This window comes from Crinia signifera, chromosome 2, assembly GCF_055691185.1.
Source record: "Crinia signifera chromosome 2, ASM5569118v1, whole genome shotgun sequence".
NCBI lineage: Eukaryota > Metazoa > Chordata > Amphibia > Anura > Myobatrachidae > Crinia > Crinia signifera.
Window position 1 is genome coordinate 204,299,943 of NC_139218.1, and position 24,579 is coordinate 204,324,521.

The window sequence follows — 24,579 nt, forward strand, 5'->3', positions numbered from 1 at the left end:
GATGTAACATTTGCAGAGAGAGTTAGATTTGGGTGGGGCGTACTTCAAACTGATATCTATATTGCAGTGTAAAAATAATGCAGCCAGTATTTACCCTGCACAGAAACAATAAAACACCCAAATCTAATGCTCTGTGCACATGTTACATCTGCCCCCCCCCCATCTCCCCCTGCAGTGCACATGGTTTTGTCCATTAGAGAATTATTGTGCATTTGCGAGTGAACCAGAATAACCCCACAGGTATGAATAGTTGTATACATAGATAATAAAACATGAAAAAAGTTGACCAGTTTTTTTTATGATGACCTTTTGTACCGGTAGGATGTCAACCCTATGGTGTCTATCATTCACCACCTGGCATGAGTGTTTTGAGCAAAGTATAACTCCCATAGACTGTGGTTGGGGAAGCACAGTACAGAACACACAGATAGGGCTGTGAGGGCATAATGCAAAACCATAGAAATGCAAGGGTATACTGCAGGACATACAGATGACTGGAAGGAAAGGGTAAAGTACAGGACATAGGGGCATATCCGACTAGTAAACACCAGGCTAATTGTAGGTACTGTGCAGTTCAGTTAACTATGGTACCCTATGTGCTAATCCGCAGAGGCAGGTATTTTTCCTTGCAGGCTCAGGAGCTGTGAGGTAAGATCTTCATTAAGGCCCTTATTCTGGTTGGTGCGGTAAATATCCGCGTGCGTTCGTGCCGCCGATGTTTTGTATCTGCGCATGTGCAGAGGCGTCTGACCTATAATCGTCTCCTAAGCCACCTTAACTGCTAACTCCATTCTAGACCCCCTTCAATCCGGGTTCCGCCCTTTACATTCCACTGAAACTGCCCTGACCAAAGTCACTAACGATCTACTATCGGCTAAATCCAAAGGCCTCTTCTCTATCCTCATCCAGCTTGATCTGTCGGCTGCCTTTGACACTGTTGACCACCCTCTCCTGCTCAACACCCTCCGCTCTTTTGGCATCACTGGCACGGTCTTCTCCTGGTTCACCTCATACCTCTCCGATCGCTCCTTCTCCATCTCCACTCCGAGCTCCTCCTCTCCTACTACCCCGCAGCCAGTCGGTGTTCCCCAAGGGTCAGTCCTTGGCCCTCTCCTCTTCTCCCTCTACACCACCTCTCTGGGCACCCTCATCAGCTCCTATGGTTTTCATTACCACCTTTATGCTGATGATACCCTAATCTATCTCTCCTCCCCCGACTTATCCCCATCACTCCTGTCCAAGGTCTCCGAATGCCTCACGGCCATCTCAGCCTGGATGACCCAACGCTTCCTGAAACTAAACATGGCTAAAACTGAACTTCTAATCTTCCATCCCCCGAACATCCCCTCTTCTCCCACTATCTCCATCAGCATTGGTGAAACCGAGATCACCTCCACCGACCAAACGCGCTGCCTCGGTGTCATCATTGACTCCTCCCTCTCTTTCACCCCCCCACATTCGTGCTCTCTCACAGTCTTGCCGCTTTCACCTACGCAACATCTCACGCATCAGACCATTCCTCTCCACTGACGCGACCAAAATTCTCATTCACTCTCTTGTCATCTCCCGCCTTGACTACTGCAACATCCTTCTTTCTGGGCTACCTCTCACCCGCCTTGCACCTCTCCAATCCATTCTTAACGCTGCTGCTAGGCTCATATTCCTCTCCCACCGCTCTACCTCCGCCTCCCCCCTCTGTCTATCTCTTCACTGGCTCCCCATTCCTTTCCGAGTTCTCTTTAAACTCCTCACCACCACCTACAAGGCTCTCTCCTCCTCCACAGCTCCCTACCTCTCTTCACTGATCTCTATCCACACTCCCTCCCGTCCTCTTCGCTCCATCGCTGACCGCCGACTGACCTCTCACCTAATCACCTCCTCCCACTCCCGTGTCCAAGACTTCTCCCGCGCTGCCCCCCTGCACTGGAACAACCTCCCGCCACCCATCAGGCTATCTGATTCCCTTACCTCCTTCAAGCGCTCCCTCAAAACCCACTTTTTTCGACTAGCCTATCCCTCCTCCTAACCTCTTTTGATCCTCCTATCCTGCCTCCGTTCCCCTCCTTTCCTACTTATCCTATTGTATTACGTTCGTCCACCCACCTATTTTTAGTATGTTAACTCTTATGAGTAGGGTCCTCCTTCCTCACGTACTCACCCTACCTCATTACCTCACCTGTGCTCCTGTCCTGTTCTTCCCTTCCTCTACTTCATCTTCAGTCTCCTCGACAATTTCCACACCTACTTCTGAACTGATGCTGATTTTAGTTCTACCAGCTATACCCCTATTTATACTGTATTTTTCAACACACCCTGTACGTTACCTTGTAATTTTTTGTTTGTTTGCTATGTATGGCGCTGCGGACACTTTGCGGCGCCTTATAAATAAACATACTACTACTACATGTGCGAGCGGGGCGTATGGCCAAATCCCGCATGAAATGTGAACACTCCGAACAGGGGGTGGAGAGGGGCGTGAAGGGCTATTTGGGCTCATTACCATATGCATACGCCCCGCGTTTCATGGGCGTTCCCATGCAAACGCTGGGCGTACGTATGGTAATGCAGTCATGACGCACGTGTAGGGGCCGGACATATGACATCGCCGGATGTCAGCTGCCCGCCCAGATCCCTGCTTTTGCACGGAAAAATGTCCGTGTGGTCTGAGGTTGCGGGAGCTGGTGGACCACTCGGTCCTGCATTCGATGGTCTGTGACCATCGAATGATGGGGGAGGTTCCCTGAGATGGAGGAGGCGTATTCCATGAAAAATACAGGTGCGGTCAGTTCGGCCAGCTTCTTACCGCGTACGGACGGAGTTGGCGATCCGTATGGAAGGCGGGGTTTCGCACGCACGGTCCTGGCCGCATATTCGGATCCGGCAGCACCGATCAGAATAAGGCCCTAAGTGACCACTTCTGAATTTAATGTGCAGGAAAACCCCTTGGATTCACAAGCTGATGTGGATTTCTGACCATTGTGGGTTTCTGTGCATTACCAGAGGTTTTACAGTGCAGGGAAATTAAATAATTGAATAGCTCTGACCGTGAAACCTGCAGCTTCTCCATGTGGTAAAACTCGTACTTTATTGAATACAACCAATCCTATTTTTTTATTTTGTGGCTATGGGCTATAGTACATCACAACAACAACAACAATAATAATACAGATGGAGCAGACATGTTGTAAGGAAGAGCACAATATGGACCAGGGGGCAAAGTATTAGACAAACAGATGATGATTAGTTTGATATCTCTGTGTGCGACTGAGTCTGTACTTGGCATGGAAAAAAAGCTTCAGACTCCACATCGTATGACTTCATATACAGATTCATTGGCTAAGCCGATACAGATATAACAGTGTAGCATATCCAATTATTCAGCCCAGTCTCCTGGTGGGTTTTGATCACGTCACATTACATTTTAGATGCATTTTTGGCAGAAAAGACACACAACACTAGCAGATTCTGATATAGAGATAGAACCAGATGCTGGGTGCATCTGCAGCAATGTGTAAGTTCATGTCTGTACAGATGGGGAGGTATGTTGGGTATCTTGTGGGCCTTCAAAGGAAAACATGGGAAACACCTGGACCCTGGAGACTTTTTTTCATGTTTGCTCTCAATCAAGTGAAAAGCTGGCTATGTCCCTGCCCCAGCTATACTAATCAATGCTGGGAATGTCCTCTGCACTGTATATTTTCTCATCCACCCCTTCCCTGGCCTGAACAGTGAGAATTCAGGGGCAGATTTATTAAGCTCGGTGAAGTGATAGTGTCTGGTTTTTATCACCGACCAATCCGCTCCTAACTGTGAAGTTACAGACTTGGTTGAAAAAAAATGACAGTTAGAAGCTGATTATCCAGTGATAAAAAACAGGCACTTTATCACTTCACCAAGCTTAATAAATATACTCCTCACATACACCATTATTGGGGCATGTGGCAATGCCATGTGGCTGTTTTGGCCCCAGTCTCTAGATGTTGTGCTAAAGATTTTTGAAGGAGTTATAGTGGGAATGGGCTTGCCACTTTGGAACATTCTTGCCTACCTGACCCTCTCCATGCAGGAGAAAATGCTCTGTTCCTGGACTTCCCTGGTAATGTATGATTGCCATCACCTGTGGTGAAACACCTTTACCTAGCTCCCCACAGGTGGCAATCATATATTACCAGGGAAGTCCAGGAACAGAGCATTTTCTCCCGCATGGAGAGGGTCAGGTAGGCAAGTATGCTTTGGAAGGCTCAGGCAATCCCAATCTCTAGGAGTTTGAACCACACCTCTGGATGATATTTACTTTTTCCTGGTTGTTGCAAGTTTTGTTTAGATTTGTTTGTTCATCAAGCTAAAGTTTGAGGATTATATGTGCCAAACCTGATACACTGTAATAAAATGCATAATTCAGTCATTTTACTAGCGCAATATATGACCAAAGTAGTTTTCCTGTGGGTTATAGTTATCTGTAGCATACCAGTCTGTCTGTGGCATCGGGATAAGTAACTGGATCTGATGTCTTATTGCGGTTTGGAGGGCTGCTTACTGTGCTTCAGCATAACCATGATAAGTGCTGGTTATCAGGACAAATTGCATAGCCCCTGGCGGACCTATTAGCAGCTGAAAAATGGCTGCTACTAATAGGATACCAAATACCTGTTTATTATTATTAACAACAATAATCTGCATAATTCACATAGCACCTGTGCCTTGAATTCTTTAATTGCTGATGTGATTACTTGTTGGAAACTGGTGGTTTCCATAGTAGGTGTACTTCTTTCCAGCTTGAAGGAAATGTCCACATGTACATTGTTTGTGTTTGTTTTTCCATGCATTTGTTTGTAGAAGGGAATTCTTTCACCAAGTAAATGATCCATATAACAGTTGTACGCACTTGGCATGTGTACTCCTATAATATACTTTACACACAATATATACTGTATACTTGGTTGTCATGCGTCTGGTGGGTATAGTAGTCCTGTAGTACCATAAAATAGTGCAGTCATTTTTTCATTGCCCTAAGCAAGTATTAGCAAATCTCGAGTTCCTACTAGCTATCATACTCCCATACCTCAGAAAACATGTATAATAAAACGTTTCGCCAGTAGCATGATTATGTAATGGTGTAAAGGTCACAGAACTGAGATTCTATGTTCAGTTCCTACCACAGCACTAATTGTGTGGATTTTGTATATTCTCTCTGTGCCTTCGTGGGTTTAATTCCACAGTATACTGGTAGGTAAGGCTGATAGTAAAGCGTCCCTAGCTTGTGTGTCTGTGTGTTTACATGCAGTAAATTATTTGTTATTGGAAGTAATTTTAGAAATGCAAGGTTATTAGTCAAACTATATTCAATTTCTATTCATAGATTTAGAAAAATGAGCAGAATACTAAAGTGTTTTACTACAGGTGGACTCCCGTATCTTTAAAGTGAGCAGCCTGAAGGATGTTTGGTACTTGTTTCCTATCTGGGCGCCCACTAAGTTAATTGAGCACCATGCTATTCTCCGTAGTGAAATCTGATCGCATCGCATCGTACACATACACGATATTGAACGATGCGATGCGATGCGATCCGATTCGATTTCCCATAGGAAACAATGTTAAATGGCTCAATTTAGCCAAATTATCATAGGAACAATAGTAAATTGGCCAAAAACACCCCTGAACATTGAAATGTCCCCCCAAAAGTAGTTGACGCCACCCCGCCATCAACGTGAACCCGAAGCGTGGCGAGCGCAGCGAGCCCGCGAGGGGCGGCGGTACGCGTCCTCCGACCTTTTCATGCCCTACTATCCACTAGGGCGTGGAGTGAGAATAGAATAGTGTGGCGAGCGCAGCGAGCCACCGAGCCCGAAGCGTGGCGAGGGGACGCGGATACCTTCACAGGTAAACGCGTCCCTTTGCGGGCTTCCCAGGTGTCCGCGTCGCCATGGACACCTGGGAAGCCTGCGAGGGGACGCGTATAACTGTGAAGGTATCCGCGTCCCCTCGCGGGGCTCGCTGCGCTCGCCACGCTTCGGGCTCGGTGGCTCGCTGCGCTCGCCACACTATTCTATTCTCACTCCACGCCCTAGTGGATAGTAGGGCATGAAAAGGTCGGAGGACGCGTAACGCCGCCCCTCGCGGGCTCGCTGCGCTCGCCACGCTTCGGGTTCACGTTGATGGCGGGGTGGCGTCAACTACTTTTGGGGGGACATTTCAATGTTCAGGGGTGTTTTTGGCCCATTTACTATTGTTCCTATGATAATTTGGCTAAATTGAGCCATTTAACATTGTTTCCTATGGGAAATCGGATCGCATCGCATCGCATCGTTCAATATCGTGTATGTGTACGATGCGATGCGATCCGATTTCAGTACGGTGCCGTACGTAGAAAACCTGGGCGCCCAGATAGGAAACAAGTACCGGATGTTTTTGCATTGGAGACACACAACGTGTTGTGTTCCAGCTATTGTGGAAGTATTGAGTAGAGACAGACAAATTTTGACTCTCTAGTTTAGTGGAATTTTGGGCATGATTCAGACCTGTTAGCAAGGCTGCACTGCAGGGGAGGCAACTGTAATGTGCAGAGAGACCAAAGGTGCGTACACACTTGCAGGTGTTTTGGCCATTCAATTGACCCCATCGGACACTGGGGGTTATTCTAGTTTCTTCACGTGTGCGACGCAGGGTGCTAGCGGGCACTGCGAACTACATATTCCCCGTCCCGCTCGAACCTAGCAGTGCGGGATGGGGGGCGTGGGTGCACAGCCCATGGGAATGCCCAGCATTCCCATGATAATCGCCCAGTAATGCGGGTGTGGGGGGCGGGCTGCTGATGTCAGCTGCCCGCCTGCCTCCCGCACAGGGCGCTCGCAGATCAGAGACACCATAGATGTGTCTGTGAGCACTGGAGAAATCATGCGATGGTCGGTGACCATCGCATGATTTCTCCCCGGCTGCGAATGGATGATTATGCAAATCATCCATTCGCAGCCATGCAGGGAAACACGACGTGTGAGGGGGCGGCCTGCACTGTGGGCGGTGTTTGGTCCACACGCAAAACTGTGAATTTTGCAGTGTTGCGTGAAGACCTGAATAAGGTCCAGTGTGTGCGAGCGTTATATCTGTGAACAGTGTAGATCACATATACTGTATATCAGGTCGGCTCTGCAACACAGCTGCTGACCCATATATCTAGCCGCGCTGACATCGGCGAGTAGTGCTCATTGCTCGCCTTTACATCTCGCTGGTCAGTGTTTAACTGACCCCCCTGAACCTGCTGGTTTCCAACTCGCTGTTTTATCTACAGTGAGGTGGAAACGGCGTGTGCGACTGCCCAAATGGCGAGGCTTGCGACTAAATGCAGTAGCTGCGAACCTTTTAGGGGAATCCTCGCCATCCTCTGACACCGAGGATTCCCCCGGAACGTTGAATAGGGTGAGCGGGCGGCCCGGAGGTTAAATGCCGAGAGTGGCTTGTTTTCGGCGATCCTCATTGTTTAACCCCTCTCGTCGGCAGCATTGAATACAGCCCAAAGTGCTTTGTCATCTGAGCTTGGTGCCTTATGTCAGCACCTCCATTTAGGAGCAGTGGGGGGTATGTACTATGTGGTGTTGGTAATAGTTCATTAGACCTTATTTTTTAAAGGTTGACTAAACTTTAAAAAGATGTTTGTTCTATTCTGTGTTTCCAAGGCCAGGTGGGCAGTTTTCCCTTCCGCTTGTTACAGCTAACTAAACATGTCCTGTTGTTGCCTTGCTGGCATTGTAAAGTTACTGTTTGCATATCGTTTGCCTTATTTTTTTTGTATGCTTTCTCCTGAGGTCCACCATTAACCATCAGGAGTGTGTTTTTATTGACTTAATAATATGTATAGCAATACATGGGTAGTTAAAAAAAAAAAAAAAAAAAATCCTTACAAAAGGTACAGAATAAATTATACAAACTGAAGACAGTATTAAAACATTTATTTCGGTACTTATGTAATATCTGGGCTCCCGTTTTTCGCTGCGCTCGCCACACTATGGGCGGTATTCAATGAGCCTGATTCGCCATGTTTTTATGGCGAATTTGTGCTGTTTGGCGAATTTCTGACTAAAACGGTGAATCACCCTATTCAATGAGCAGATGGCGAATACATTTGAAGGTTTTTTTCACCATGATTCACCGAGTAGCAATCGCTATCTTTTTATGGTGAAGTGGAATGTGAACTTTTAAAATAAAGTGTTCTGTTTTTTACATTTGGTGTCCAAAAATCAGGAATTTTCTTCTGAGGAGGGGCATGCTATTTTTATTCATGTGCTGTAAGCACATGAATATATATTTAATTTTTAAAAAAATATATATATTTTTTTTTAACACAGCAGCCAGCAGGGGGCGCCGGAGCCGAGCCGCTCATTACATATTCATATATTCACTGCACCCGATGTTACGTTCGGGTATAGTGAATATACGTGGCCCCCTGCTGGCACCCCCGGGGGGCAGCCTGTGCTGCCTGGCACCCGGGGAGCCCACCTGCCCCCCACAAACGTTCAGGGGCAGGCAGAGAGACTTCCATCTCTCTGCCTGGCACCCTCCTCAGGCTCCCTGCTGCAATCGCCGCAGGAGCTCATATTCGCCTGTCAGGGGCAGCGAGCCCCTGACACGTTGAATACCGGAGCCCGCTGGCTCCGGAACGTGGCGAATGTGCAGCGAATCCTAAAAAGGATTCGCTGCACCTCGCAGGTATTCACATTGAATACCGCCCTATATAAAATAAACTCCATGCGTAGTTGGATAGTAGGGGTATGAAAAAATGGGCTGCATTTAACATGGGAGCCCAGATAATAATACATAAGTACCTTTATTTCCATTTAAATTTATGGCAGTGTTGTAAAAGGAAAACCTTTAAAGCCCTGTACATGGGGTAATTTAAGTCATTATAGCTGACTAAATGGTCGTGAACGATCATATATCACCAGTGGTTTTTTTTTGTATTGTGGGAGATAAATCGCTAGGATCGTGGTCCCGCAGCCAGCCCTTAATGCTTGCTCCTGCGATTATGGCTAAAAATTGCTGGTCGCTGATTCACAATGCACTGTGCACCAGTGACCAGCGATTTTTAGTCAAAATCAGGTAGAGACAGAATGAGGCAGAATTGCTTACAATTTTCAGGCACAATTGCTGGTCACAGCAGAAAGGTGGTCATGGGCGGATTGCAGGTGAGTTCCACCCTCAAAGAATTTGCCTTAGTGTATGGGTACCTTTTTAGTTACACACTTGAAATGTTTCGCTCGCAATCCACAGTTTTCTTAAGGTGCCCATGCACTAGTCCGATTTGGCCACTATGCACCCAATTTCGATAGATTGGGCCGAGCGGTTAGGTTAAAAGTGGGCAAATCGGATGTGTTTGCCATCAATTAGATGAGCATTCCTGTGCAGATCAGAGTCTAAGGTCGGGCCTGCTGTACTTTCGACTTCCGACTTGGACCCCATCCTGGCAGCTGAAAACGGGGTCAAGTTATATATCCTATGCAAAAGGACTGCATGCGATATATCAAAAGCGAGCCTACTGGACAGCTCAAGGGGGATTGGCTGGCCATACACTGCTGCGAGATGTCACAATAGTGTATGGCCCCTTTTAGAGACAAAATTATCTTGATCACATCCAATTTTCTTGTGTACACACTACTGAATTATTTGTTCGGATAGGAGCAATATGTGTCCTAAACATAAATAAGTGACCTTTTTAAATCAATTATGTTGGACAGATCATGTACATAACACAAAGCATGCACTATAATTGTTTCCAACAATGGGCGTGCCGTGTGCTGGGTAAGAAGAGCAGATACAAAAGGTATTTAAACAATAACTGCCCATGGGTACTATGGATACATTGGGGTCGATCCTATTAATCCCGAATGATCCGCCGAGTGCGAATCATAACGACACCGGCACACTTTACGGCGTGCCGTATTCGCTGAAAAGTGCTTGCACCTCCATGGGAGTGCGAGTAAATTTCAGTGATTTCGGACGTGCGATGGGTGCGAGTTAAGGTTAATTTGGGTGCTGTTTTCAGTGTGAAATCGGCACCCGAACTGCAACTCGCACCCTTCGGGGTTAATAGGATCGACCCCTATGTGTAATAATCCAACGAGGCAGCTGAAATTATATGTATATCACAAATATTCAAGATCTAACCTCTTTTTTTTTTTCTTGCAAAATCGTTTCCATAATTTTGAGGCTACTGGAATTAAGAATATTTATAAAGATATATTCTAGAACAGCGGTTCCCAACCTATTTTTCTCTCCCGTACCTCTTGATTAGGCTTTTTGTTTATGAGTACCGCCTCCTCTCAATTGAAATATCCACAGTACTTACTCATAGAGTGGAAGTGAGTGGTATGTGTATGCTTATGCATGTAGTTATATTATGGAGTAGTGTGCAGTCAGGAATTGGGTCCCTCTGTGTCTGGCTGCTTGATGTATACTGTTTCCTGGGTTCCTGCTAATGCCTGTAGTATAAATGGCCCTTGTCAGCGCAAGTCAGATAATCTCTGATGTCTGTGGGCAGTGTGGGTAGCTCCCCGTGGATTGCTGGTTGGGCAAAAGCACAAGGAGATGCTGCTGAGGCTGCAGATGGAACCGGAAGTGACTCATCGTGGTTCAATTCCATGGCAATGGGAGAATTCTTAAACCATCGGGAAATGACTTCTTCCTCCATTACCACTATTATTTTCAAGTACCCCCACCCAGTCTGTAGTACCCCAGGTTGGGAACTGCTGGTCTAGAACAAGTGTCCCAATAAATATACATTTTTTTGAACACAGCAGTCCATCAGTTTACTGTCTGTATAATACTTTACAATATATTGGTATATCGAACTGATCTTAACTATACCTAGTAAGATATCTAGGTACTCTTTACCTAGCACGGCGCCCACGATGTCCATTGCGGTCATCGGGGGTAAAAAATCGCGGCCATCGCATGCACTAAAAAAACGGGTGCGATGCCCGCGATTTTCCATAGGGATCAATGTTAAAAGTGTGATTGGACGCGATTTTACTGTTCAATGCCTCAATGCCCACGATTTTTCCATAGGAAACAATGTTAAATGGGCCACAGAGCCTGAAGTCTTAAATGGCCCCCACAATTGTTAACGCCACCCCACGATCAACGTGAACCCGAAGCGTGGCGAGCACAGCGGTACGTGTCCTCCGACCTATTCATACCCCCACTATCCACGTCGGCGTGGAGTTGAGAATAGAATAGTATGGCGAGCGCAGCGAGCCACCGAGCCTGAAGCGTGGTGAGCGCAGCGGATACCTGTGAAGCCCGCGAAGGGACGCGTTTACCTCGCGGGGCTCGCCACGCTTCGGGCATGGTGGCTCGCTGCGCTCGCCACACTATTCTATACTCAACTCCACGCCGACGTGGATAGTGGGGGTATGAAAAGGTCGGAGGACGCGTACCACCGCCCCTCGCGGGCTCGCTGCGCTCGCCACGCTTCGGGTTCACGTTGATCGTGGGGTGGCGTTAACAATTGTGGGGGCCATTTCAGACTTCAGGGGGACTATTTGGGCTCTGTGGCCCATTTAACATTGTTTCCTATGGAAAAATCGCGGGCATTGAGGCATTGAACAGTAAAATCGCGTCCAATCACACTTTTAACATTGTTCCCTATGGGCGATGGGCGCCGTGCTAGGTAAAGAGTACCGATATCTATCTAAAGCCAATTTCTATATTTTTTTTTACATATAATTAAGGGATAAGAAGTGTGTTGCGGCCACTTAGTCACAGCTAATAGCTTACAGGTATTCATACCATCCAGTCCAATGTATTGATATCTGAGAGAATATTTAAGATAATTATCTAATTTTGCTGTATACAGTATGTCACACGTCATTAATAGAAGATTGTCTTGCATGTTAAATCTTTTTTTATATTTCAGTGTATTGGGAAAATCATGGAATTTTAATGCATACACAATAAAGTGGTTAGTTACTTTTAAATGTTAATATAAAGCAGGGGTAGGAAAGTAATTTTTTATTTAGTCCGGATGTTTCTAATGATTTTGATCGAAGGCCACAAAATCAAATATCTGTATGTTCACAAACCTAACACAAATGGTCCACTATGCTGTGCCCCATCCATCCTGCTTCCTGACCTTCTGGTGAATAAAACCAAACTGCCTCATAAAACCCCATTCCCTGGAACAGAGCCCCCTTTGCGAGTGAACCAGAATAAGGGCCAGTGTCTCAACTTGAACCTCCAAAAATATTGCATTGGGTGAACATGCTGCTCAATTCACCATGTCCCAGTGATTGATATTTTGTGATCAGTCTCACAAATACACCGTACATTTAGCTGGGCAATCCGATGGTATCAGGACCAGTTAATTGTATAATATATGCCCAGTTTAAGACTACTGGTAAATGTGTGATCTTTCTCCATGAGCCCTGTGTAAGGATTTTTGCAATGCAGATGACAAATCATCTATCATACTGTATATAGAACTGAGAGGAAGTTTAGCTTGTTAGTACTGTAACACCACTTTATATGCACACGATTGGTTCTAGTTTAGTTGCCATTTAAAAAAAAAAAACTGAACGTTTTTTGTTCCTTTGGGTTTATTGCCTGTATGCAGGGCTATTTTTCAGTAGGCTCCAGCAGGAACTGAGGCCCTTATTCTAGTTCACTCTTTCTGACTAAATATTTCTTAAACAGCCCATACCCGCTCCGTTTAACGGATCCGTTTGGGACATAATTAGCACACATCGGATCGGATCCCTAGTGCATGCAGTGTGCATGCACTGCGATCCGATCCGATGTGTACCTAGTACAAAAAGTATGTGCAGCACATACTTTTTGTACCGTACTATGTGATGCTCGGGAGCGCGCATCGCATAATACAGAACGGAGCCATACACAGTGGACCGTGTATGGGCTCCTTTAGATGGACAAAACCATGTGCACTGCAGGTGAGGCAGGTGTAAAACCCCACCCAAATCTAATTATCTCTGCACAAGTAACACCTGCCTCACCTGCAGTGCACATGGTTTTGTCCATCTGAAGGTGCGTACACACGGGGGGAGATATATTGCTAGCAATATATTGCTTGCAATATATTGCTGAGCAATATATTGCTCAGTGTCTCTTTTTCAACAAGCGACCAGAGATGGTCGCTGTTGAAAACGAACCTCTGCTGGGGGTGCTGCAGAGGTAATTAGCTGGTCGCAGGAGCAAGCTCCTGCGACCAGCGATTACAATGGGGCAGAAAACGGGAGCGCGCACCCGGCGATTTATCGCCGGGGCAAACTCCCAATCACTGGCAATATGGTCGCCTGCGACCATATTCCCAGCGATTATAGCACCTATCTCCCCCGTGTGTACACAGCATAAGAAATATTTTGTCAGAAAGAGTGAACTAGAATAAGGGCCTCAGTTCCTGCTGGAGCCTGCTGAAAAATAGCCCTGCCTGTATGGGAATGTGAAAATTTAATGAGGGTATTTTCAGAAATGTAAGTCTTCTGTAAAACTACTGTTGTGGATTATTATATAGACAGTGTCTAGATAGACAGTCAATAGATCTATCCCAAACAGGGTCAAAAGGTCAACAGGGTCAAAATGTCCACATGAAAAGGTAGACAGGAGTTTTTTTATTTTATTTTTGTGTCAATGTCGACAACTGTTGACATAGACCCCCCCCAATAGCTGTAACACATGCACTTGCCATGCTTCGGGCACGGTGCCATGCTACATTCGGCACACTATTGTATTCTCCCTCTATGCCGACATGGATGGTGAAGTATGAACAAGGCGGTTTAAAAAAAAAAAATCCAGAAAAACTCATGACCTTTTTCATGTGTCTAGCTTTTTTGTGTCAAAATGTTGACCCTGTTGACCTTTTGCATGTTAAGCTTTTGGGGTAGACCTATTGACTGTCTTGGGATAGACATATTGACTGTCTATCAACCGGAACCAAAAACTGCAAGGCATAATTTATATGAGTACTACCTAAAAAAACTGACCCAAGTGAGTGAGAAAAAAACTCAACAGCGAAAGGATTACATATTGTTACTAAAAAATGCAAGCCCTAATTATGTAAATGTTTTGACATGTGCACACAAGTTTTGTCATCCAGTTTTGAAGATGTGCTTCACTAAAGCAGTATTTTTCAACAACTATCACTGAGCTGTACAGCAGATAGAAGTAGTAGAATTGTAAATCTCCATAATATAATTTTTTATGCCTAAAGATAAAATAATGAAGCATTACTATGAAGGGTGTTGTGTTACCACATCAGAATCGCTTAATGCGGCTAGGAATAGAGCCGACAATTATCTGGATGTGACACTGTTCTTCCACAGGAAATTCCATCAGATGTTTGTTTTAATGCTGATATTGGAAATGCTGTGTCAGATGACACTCACTGGAGGCTAAGCTGGCAGTGCCTTTTCCAAACACTTCCATGATCATTTACTTGAATAAGGTTTTCTTAAAGCTATTAGGGTTTTTGTGCCCACAGCAGATTATTATGAAAGGATAATTGCATGAATAAACTTGGAACTTCACCTATATGAAAGCACAGGCTTTCAGAGATACAGAGGGAGAGGAGAGAGACAACAGACTACTCCAGTTGGTGACTGGTATTGCACAAGATACCCGACTGTACAGAGAGCAAGTGACTATTCCATGCAGCAACACACTCTGCAATAAGGGAACTTTTGTCTCCTCAGCAGCACTGCAAACTGAGACAATGTTTCCCGCAGCAGCTTACCAGGGCACCTCTGAGAAGCACTCACACTCCTATCTATGTCATTATATCCTCTGGCCACAGATGGCACTGATGGGTAGCGCCCCCTCCTCCTCCAGTAGGCACCCCTGAGGAGTGCCTTCCTGGCTAAGGGGTAGATATGCCCCTGACGGCAATGACCATTTACTAAAATGGAAGGGGGGAGTGGTACCCCTGTTTATAGGCTTGCTGAGGCCAGGGTCTGTGTCTTCTGCCGCGGATCTGTGCCCAACAGGCAGGTCTAACCAAGGCACGAGAGAGGCTCGTCTTAAGAATGTACGAAGGGGTACTGTTTTTGAGGACTGTAATTAGTGAGAGATATGGAGGCCAGTGCAGAGATAGTGGTGAGGGAAAGGGGGTCCTGTTCTGTTCTGCTCTTAGGGCAGACTCCATTAGCTATACAGTATGTGTGAGCCAGATAGGAAGGAGGCTGCAGAGGTTGAATGTATGGATAACTTTTTATGTTGCATCTTCACATACTTGGGAACTATGTCAAATGTAGAAGCAGGATTGTGGGGCAGATTTATTAGAGTGAAAAATTCCTATTGCCAGGAGTTATTGCCAGCCAGAGGCTTTTTCCCCCCTTTCTTTTGCATTCTACATCAAAGACACAGCTACTGATAACAAATTAACATCTTTTTTTCGTTTTTTGTTGGGGTTCACTGCTAAAGAAGATTGAGACTCGCTAATGTACTTTCCAGTGAAACTTTGGGGGTTATTCTAGTTCACTCTTTGTGACAAATTCCTTCTTAGATGGACAAAACCATGTGCACTGCAGGAGGGGCAGATGTAACTTGTGCAGAGAGAGTTAGATTTGGGTGGGGTTTTACTTCAAAGTGAGATCTATATTGCAGTGTAAAAATAAAGCAGCCAGTATTTTATTTACCCTGCACAGAAACAAAATAACTCACCCAAATCTAATTCTCTCTGCACGTTTTACATCTGCCCCCCTGCAGTGTACATGGTTTTGTCCATCTAAGAAGGATTTTGTCAGAAAGAGTGAGCTAGAATAAGGCCCTATGTTACAAATTCAACTTTAGGTAAGTATGTCTTCTCCATCTATCTTACATATGACTGCCCCATACAGTAGCTCATACACACAGACAGGGCTGATTTTGGGACAACATATGAAATGATAAAACCCAGTATGCTAATCCAAACCGGTATAATATTTAGCTTGCTCAACATGCAGGCTAGAAGAAATCACCCCCTGTGTACAGGGCTTTAGCCTTTTATTATATAGGATATATCATGGTGTAAAAATACAGTTCTTCCACTCCTTCTTTTGATCTTTCTAAATGACTTGTTTTCACAGTAATGTCTAGAAACTGTATTACATCTTGTTACCTTAGTCATTTTTTCAGGGAGTAGTGCACATTCACCCTCCATTTACTCTGATGGTTCTGCAAAATCTAAATTTAACCTTGCTACAGCATTCCCGTTTTGATCCCCTAAGATAATTTTTTTAGTTGGAAAACACTCTTAAGGTAGATTTCTGGCTATTCGAGTGCTATGCAATCTTTGCTAACTATTACATAACTATTTACATACAATTCATGCAATCTACATTAGATTTGCACTATATAGTCCAGGCATTCCCAACCACGGTCCTCAAGGCACACCAATTGTGCAGGTTTTAGGGTACTTGTTTCCTAGCACGGCGCCTGCGATTTTGATTGTATCCATCGGGTCCCAAAAAAATCGTGTCCAGCGCATGCAACCAAATCGCATGCGACGCGATCTATGCGATTTTTACATCGGAACCAATGTAAAATGGTCCCTGAGACCCGATTTTACATTGGGCCCAATGTTAAATGCCCCCCAGACCCCAATTTTCATTGTATTCCCACCCTGATGGGTCAAATGCCCCGCCCCATTGTTAACGCCACCCCACGATGAACGCCAACCCGAAGGTCGGAGGACGCGTACCGCCACCCCCCGCGGGCTCGCTGCGCACGCCATGCTACGGGTTGGCGTTCATCGTAGGGTGGCGTTAACAATGAGGGAAGGGGGGTGGTGGCATTTCACATGTAAAATACCCATAAGGGTGGGTATACAATGAAAAATCTGGTCCATTGGCCCATTTAACATTGTTCCCTATGTAAAATCGCGTCCATCGCATCGGTCGCATCGCATGCCTTAACTTAAGGCATGCGATGGACGCGGTTTTTTAATTGTCGGGGAAAAGGATAAAAATAGCCCTGAAATCGCGTCGGTCGCGTCCATCGCATACCTTAAGTTAAGGTATGCGATCGCCTGCGACGGGCGCCGTGCTAGGGAACAAGTACTGGTTTTAGTGATATCCAGGCTTCAGCACAGATGGTTTAATCAGAATCCCTCAGATACTAATTAAGTCACCTGTACTCAAGCCTGGATATCTACAAAACCTGCACTGTTGGTGTGCCTTGAGGACCGTGGTTGGGAATGCCTGATCTAGTCATTGCTGCCCTGTCTATCTGGGTTTTGATTTGTGCTGTCACAGGAGCGTGCATTGGGAGCGCAAGGTAAAAAACCTGTGCGATCTTCATGCGATTTTGACTATATAGTCAAAATGTAATGTAAAATCTCACCGTGTGTACACAGCATTACATTAGTGTGGTTTGGGATCTTTTCATCAGGCTGAGAAATTGGATCAAAAGTGTCAAATCACATGTGTTTCAATTATGAGCATGCAATGCATGCTCCTGTGCACAACGGATCGGAATCGGAGATCGCAAGGGCTGCACTATAGCTTTATCAGATGCAACAGCCCTTGCTGGGATCACATATCATACATCGTATGCAAAAGGACTGCATACAGTGTATCATATGCAATCCTGCCGCCCGGGAAGCTGCTGGGCGGTTCGTACCTCCTGAGAAGTTGCAGAAATGTATGGGGTCCTTTTTTATAATGTATATGAACAAGATCCATAATATGGATATTCTTATATGATGCACAGCAGATGGTTTAGTAGACAACCATCAGTACATTAGCACTGTAATTTGTCGCAAGTTGGAGCACCATAGAGTCTATGGAACAGCTGTAATGGGCTGCTACCTGATCTTCGCTCCATTTATAATTAACTGTGTGTTCAAAAGTTTACTTTTAAGTATACATTGTTTACATGAAAGCTTTAGCAACCTACTGTATTTCATAATACTCCCTCCCATAGGGAATGCCTTTGTCTCTTCCCTTTGTTCCAGTGTCCCCCAAAGGATACTGGAGAAAATGGGATATTTATGCTTACATTACATTAAATCCTTTTCTCTTAGCCCATTGAGAGATACCATAGGCCCACCCTTTGCGCTGTGATGGCGTATTGTTGCTTACATCTTATTACTTGTTTAGCAGGTTTCTGTGCTGCGTTCCTCCTATTGTGAGGCTGTGTTAGTAACATAACTGCACCTTGTGTAGCTATGGGATAGAGAGTAGGAGGAAAACAGATACCATTATTTCTTTCACATAATCCATTGTTGTATTTTCCTTAATGAACAAATAGAATGGATTTAATTTTAATTCAAAATTCCAATGTATTGTTATATTTCGGTGCAGCCAACTTGTCTCCCTAGATTTTGGGGTTGTCTATATTCAAGGTGAATGGAAACTTCTTCAAGCATTTTACTTTTTTACCAGGGAATATTGTGTGTCATGGCTGTGTTGTGTGATAATTTTATTTAGTTATCATCTTTCAGTTGTGTGTATTTTTTAGACCTTTATGTCTTTTACAAATCTTCTGCTGCAGCCGAGATCTGGCAGCCACTGCGGCTGGGCAACAACAACTGTCGAAGGCAATAGCTGCAGCTGTCGGAACAATCAGTGCTATTGACTGTTCAGACATTGCCCATGAATATCGGCACACATCTTCTCCTTCATCTATGTGGAAGAAGCGCTATCCGTGCACATAATGGTGCTGATACCGCTTCTTCTCCATGACAACCCTTCTTACTTCTCCCACTAATGGTGGTATCCTATTAGCAGTGAAAATTCAGCAATTATTTTCACAGCTATGCTAATGTTCTGCACAAAAACCCAATTTTGTTTGTGAGAAAATACACACGGGCCTGCCAAAAGCCAACGTACCCAGCTCTTTTTGGGCACCCTAGGCAAAACGTCTGCCTTCTGTGCGCCCCCCCGTCCCATCCCATCGCATCACCAATTACCCATTTCCCTAATAAATTGGGTGAAAGAGCATAGGCAGCATCTTATATGTCTCTTTGCTGCCATTCAAATATATCCATACACTACCTCTCTCATATATACAGTACGTACTCTGCCTCTCTCATTTATATATACTCTGCCTCTCTCACATATACACTGCCTCATACACACACACTGCTCAAAACATAAAGGAACACTAGCATAACACATTCTAGATCTTAATGAATGAAATATTCTTATTAAATACTTTGTTCTTTACATAGATGAATGTGCTGACAACAAATTCACACAAAAATTATCAATGGAAATCACATTTATTAACCCATGGAGGTCTAGATTTGGAGTCACACTCAAAATTAAAGTGGAAAAACACACTACAGGCTATTCCAACTTTGATGTAATGTCCTTAAAACAAGTCAAAATGAGGCTCAGTAGTGTGCATGGCCTCCACGTGCCTGTATGACCTCCCTACAATGCCTGGGCATGCTTCTGATGAGGTGGCGGATGGTCTCCTGAGGTATCTCCTCCCAGACCTGGACTAAAGCATCTGCCAACTTCTTGACAGTCTGTGGTGCAACGTGGCATTGGTGGATGGAGCGAGACATGATGTCCCATATGTGCTTAATTGGATTCAGGTCTGGGGGATGGGCCAATGGCGAATATGCCAATCTTGGTGTCCTCTGGCAAATGCCAAACGTCCTGCAAGGTGTTGGGCTGTAAGCACAACCCCCACCTGTGGACTTTGGGCCCTCATACCACCCTCACGAAGTCTGTTTCTGACCGTTTGATTAGACATGCACATTTGTGGCCTGCTGGAGGTCATTTTGCAGGGCTTTGGCAGTGCTCCTCCTGTTCCTCCTTGCACAAAGGCGGAGGTAGCGGTCCTGCTGCTGGGTTGTTGCCCTCCTGCGGCCTCTTCCACGTCTCCAGATTTACTGGCCTGTCTCCTGGTAGCGCCTCCATGCTCTGGACACTACGCTGACAGACACAGCAAAAGTTCTTGTCACAGCTCGCATTGATGTGCCATCCTGGATGAGCTGCACTACCTGAGCCACTTGTGTGGGTTGTAAACTCCGTATCATGCTACAACTAGAGTGAAAGCACCTCCAGCTTTCAAAAGTGACCAAAACATCAGCCAGAAGCATAAGGGCTGAGCAGTTGTCTGTTGTCACCACCTGCAAAACAACTCCTTTATAGGGGGTGTCTTGCTAACTGCCTATAACTTCCACCTGTTGTCTGTTCCATTTGCACAACAGCATGCAAAATTGATTGTCAATCAGTGTTACTTCCTAAGTAAACAGTGTGATTGACTTGGAGTTACATTGTGTTGTTTAAAATATATATCCCCTGCTCCCCAGCCACAGCACATAGTAACCCATAATACTGTACTTACCTGGGGAGTAACTCCAGGCAATCTCTACCCGGGTGCTGCAACCGGAGCCATTTTACTGCAAGGGTGGTTACTGCTTTCTGCTGTCACTGTCTGATTATTGGTGCTGCCTGTCAGGTCACCGCTGGTGGGGAGGTGCTGGATCCTTATTTTGTCACTGATTGCCTAGCATTGCTGCCGCTGATGGTGAGGCACTGGTCCCCCCTGCTGCCTATGAGGGTTGGGCGGCAGAAGCAGTGGGGACCAGCAGCGCTAGGCAGTCCGTGGCAGAAAAAGGAACCGGCGCCTCCCCACTGTTCAACAACAGCTGGAGTGTCAAGTTTAGCCATCACTGCCCTATTTGTACGTTGATCACATCCTCACTACTTACATCTAAGTTGTACTGTGTATTGCATTGTGGCACTCTTTTTACCTGTACTCTATTTTTGTTATTTACTTACTGTGATGTGAAGTTTTTTCTCCCTGTACTGTTACTATGTATGGCGCTGCGAAACACCTGTATAAATAAAAATATAATAATAATAGTCAGCTGCCTAATGGTAGCTTCGGTCCTGTGCGTACCTATGTCTTTTTTTGTTGTCGCCATCAATGAAAAAAGGCTGCTTATTATTGATTTGTCCTACCTCAAACCTGAGGATAGTTCCTGTTGCGCTAGGTAGCAGTGGTAATTTACCACTGCTAGTTGGATACCAGTTTATGGACCTAATTTAGACTGGATCGCAAAGCTAATTTTTTTTTCTCTAGTGGACAAAGCCTTGTGCACTGCAGGTGGGGCTGATATAACATGTGCCTAGATAGTTAGTTAGATTTTGTCGAGGAATCTTCAAACTGAAATCTAAATTGCAGTGTAAAAATAAAGCAGTCAGTATTTACCCTGCACAGATACAAAATAACTCATCCAAATCTAAAGGCCCATACACAATGGGTGATTTTGAGCTGAGAGCAGCTCATTTTTATCTTTTGAGCTGCTTTGAGCTCAAAAGCCGCCCAGTGTGTATAGGTCACCCCTGGGAAAATCGCTAAAAACTGTCAAAAACACTGTGATCTTTTTACGGCAAGCAATAGTGCACTTTCAGGCAAGATTGGAATTGATGATGATCATGATTATTATAGCATATTCAAATAATTTTTGTTTCTTCACAGAGCACAGTACTGATCACATCCAGCAGAATGGACAGTGGCTAAAGGCTGTACAGACCCACGACCCCTCTCGTTCCGCTCTAACAGTCTCCAGGTACATGATCAAGAGTGCTTTTGTGGTAAATTGTTAAATCTGTATTTTCTTAATGAGATGCCATTTCACATTTTGTATTTAATCTTTCATTATTTGTATTTATTATTTTTTATTTGCGGAAGGGCAGCCGGGAATTTTCTCCTTTGTCAAATAGTGCACTTTTTTGCACAGGTACTGTAAGTTCTGGGGATGCATACTGGCACTTTCACTGGGGGGAGGTATATACCAAAAAGTAGTCTTTGGCGCTAGAGACTAGAGGGGTGTAACTTGTCACCCTGCAGCCACCGCGTTAGAGGATTGCCAGCCTCTAAAAAGCATACAAGAACTAGAAAAAAACGTGGGGCGCTTGGGTGAAACAAGAGACATTTACAATTTATTAAAAACAAACATATATCACAAAAGTACATACATATAATCAAACAATCTAAAACTGAAGTGTCACTAGGACACTAATACGTGACCACTGGAAATAAGCACTTGGATATATTTTTCCCCTTAATACTGAAGCGGGAATATGGATTGTATAAGTATCAGTCCAATTTTTCTTGAGACATAGTGTCCTTTCTCCTTTTCAGGACAGAAACAGTTCACAATGATAAATTGGCTAGTGTGCACACTTTAGCAGCTGCAGCAATGGCGCCTTGCTTTTAGATGGAATGTGACAGTCACAGATTGGGAACAGGACTTCTGTCACAGGGGTGTCAGTGACAGTGTCCGTCCTGTTACCGCTCTGTAGCATGGGCAAGGGTCAAGATGGTATGCAGATGGATCTGCGCCGCAGCGCCTGCTCGCTCCGTACCTCTCGGCTGGCTCAAATTATGTAATATGTGCAGCCGGCTATGGTTCCCGGCAAGTGCCGTCTCCTCGCCGCAGTTTGTTTCTCCTGATGTTTTCACCCACGCGACGCTCTGCCACAGCGTCTGCAGTGGGGGGAAAAGTCTGCGGCTGGTGGAGGCAATCTTCCGGCTCTGTAGGTAATGGTAAGCGGGTTACGTGGGCAGGTGATCCAGATATCCTTTGGAATGTGTTTCGCCGCACACCGCACACTGGGTGCCTTTCTCAACCAGGTATGGAGTTCATTCTCCATGCCCAGCTTAAATAGCTGCTCTACTTATTTGTGCAGGTGTTTCTCGTTGGATAATCACCTCAGTCTCAGGTGATGGCTGTCGTATTCGTAGTGCTTAGAGTTTCATTTTCCCCTATAGAGGTGTTCTGTTACGCTCTTGTGCTTATATAGCAAGTTTTCACTTATAAGAGAAAAGTAGTCATTCCGCATGTTTAACTCTATGGCATATATTCAATGCCGTGGACGAGCGGTGACTGCGAGCAGGACTTTTTGCTCGCAGTCAACACTCACCCTGTCAGTATTCAACTGACCCCCCCTCATTCGCAAATTCCCCCTCGCTCTGTTTTTTGAGCGAGGGGGAATTTGCTAATGTGCCTCCAAAATCTGCGAGTTTGCTGCACTAGCCGCTGCTCTCGCAGTTTAGGGGAATCCTCGCCGTTCTGTGATGGCGAGGATTCCCCCAGAACGTTGCCTAGTGGGAGCGGCTGGCGCAGGGGTTAAACTGCGAGGATCACTGGTTTTCTGTGATCCTCGCAGTTTAACCCCCTCGCCGGCCGCTCGCACCGGCATTGAATACTACACTTTATATTTCTAAAATCACATACATGCTTTAAAAAGCATTTAAGTATTTTGGTTTTCTTGCTATGCAGGATAGATTCATGGTATCTAAACTAGGTAAGTATATAAAGACATGATACAGTACCAAAAAACATATACATTAAAAATATATATGTCTTTCTATACAATGTTATAGCAGTGCCACTATTACTGCTAGGTTTTGTAGCAGAATCTGATCACGTTGAAAATGGGATAAACATTTAAAGGTGCAGGTCGCAATATCCAACAAAAATTAGCAGGGTATTTTCTTCATGGTGCATATCGATACTGCTCAAATTGCTACACAATATGATACAAAAAATATATAAATAAATAAACTACCGTGCATATAGAAAGTAGTTTTCTAGTTTTTTATTACTTTTATTATTATTATTATTATTATTATTATTATTATTATTATTATTATTATTAATTTTTGCAAAAAGAGATAAGAAGAGGAATTGGTGTATTCAAATACATACATAAGGGGGAGGAATAACGTGTGCATAATAAACCTAGGGATAAAGGCCATACTTAAACATGAAAAATAGTCTAAAGGCATATGTAAATGTATCAGCCTATTTATATATGCATATCTTAGCAAACAGCTCGATTGTTTTATGCACTATACACTTACACCAATAAGGTGTCATAGCATCAGATCTTATGGTAAAGTAGGACAAGGCAGGAGGGGGCATACTGAGCTAAAAGATGCGGGGGAGTTTTATTAAACCTAATAAATGAACAAAAATATATGTAACCATAAACCATCCCATCTTTCAACTTTGTCTATGTTAGATGAACTCGAGGTCAATATTATCATTGAGGCCTTGGGGTTTTAGGGATTGCAGCCTCAGGATCCATGCCGCTTCTTGTTTGCAGAGGGTCCTGAAGCGGTCCCCACCCCGACTTGTTGTTTTTATTTGCTCAAGTCCGACCACCAGCATCCCTTCACATCGCTATTGTGTGCTTCCAAGTAATGCCTGGGAACACTGTGATTCATAAATTTTTTCACAATATTTCTCCTATGCTCTGTTATTCGGTTTTTAAGTTGGCGTGTGCTAGGTCCCACATAATACTTTTGGCATGGACAAATAAGGAGGTAAATAACATAACTTGTGGTACAGTTGATAAAGGACTCTATGGCCAGTATTCAATGGCCGGGCTGGCGGCTGGCAGCGAATCCTGTGTAGGATTCGCTGCACTTTCGCCCTGATTCTCCCTTCAGAGAGATTCGCCCAGCAGCCTCCCGTCCTCCCTATTCAACGCGTCAGGGGCTCTCTGCCCCTGACGGCGATAATCACTCTCTTGGGCGAATAGTCCAGGGCTCTCTCCCCTGCTGCTGCGGCTACACTGCCACTGCAGGGGATTGAGCAGAGTCCCGGCGGGGGAGCGCGCTGATACT

The 24,579-nt window shown here is 44.9% G+C and overlaps 1 protein-coding gene across 8 annotated transcripts in view; it reads left to right on the forward strand.

Annotated features, from left to right (window-relative positions):
• INPP5B (inositol polyphosphate-5-phosphatase B) overlaps positions 1-24,579 on the forward strand; it is a 152,204-nt gene that overhangs the window by 71,727 nt on the left and 55,898 nt on the right. For all 8 annotated transcript variants that reach the window (XM_083173575.1, XM_083173573.1, XM_083173576.1 and 5 more), the window contains one exon: positions 21,421-21,511. In XM_083173575.1, the coding sequence (XP_083029701.1) occupies positions 21,421-21,511 (91 nt within the window). The remainder of the gene's footprint in view (positions 1-21,420; positions 21,512-24,579) is intronic.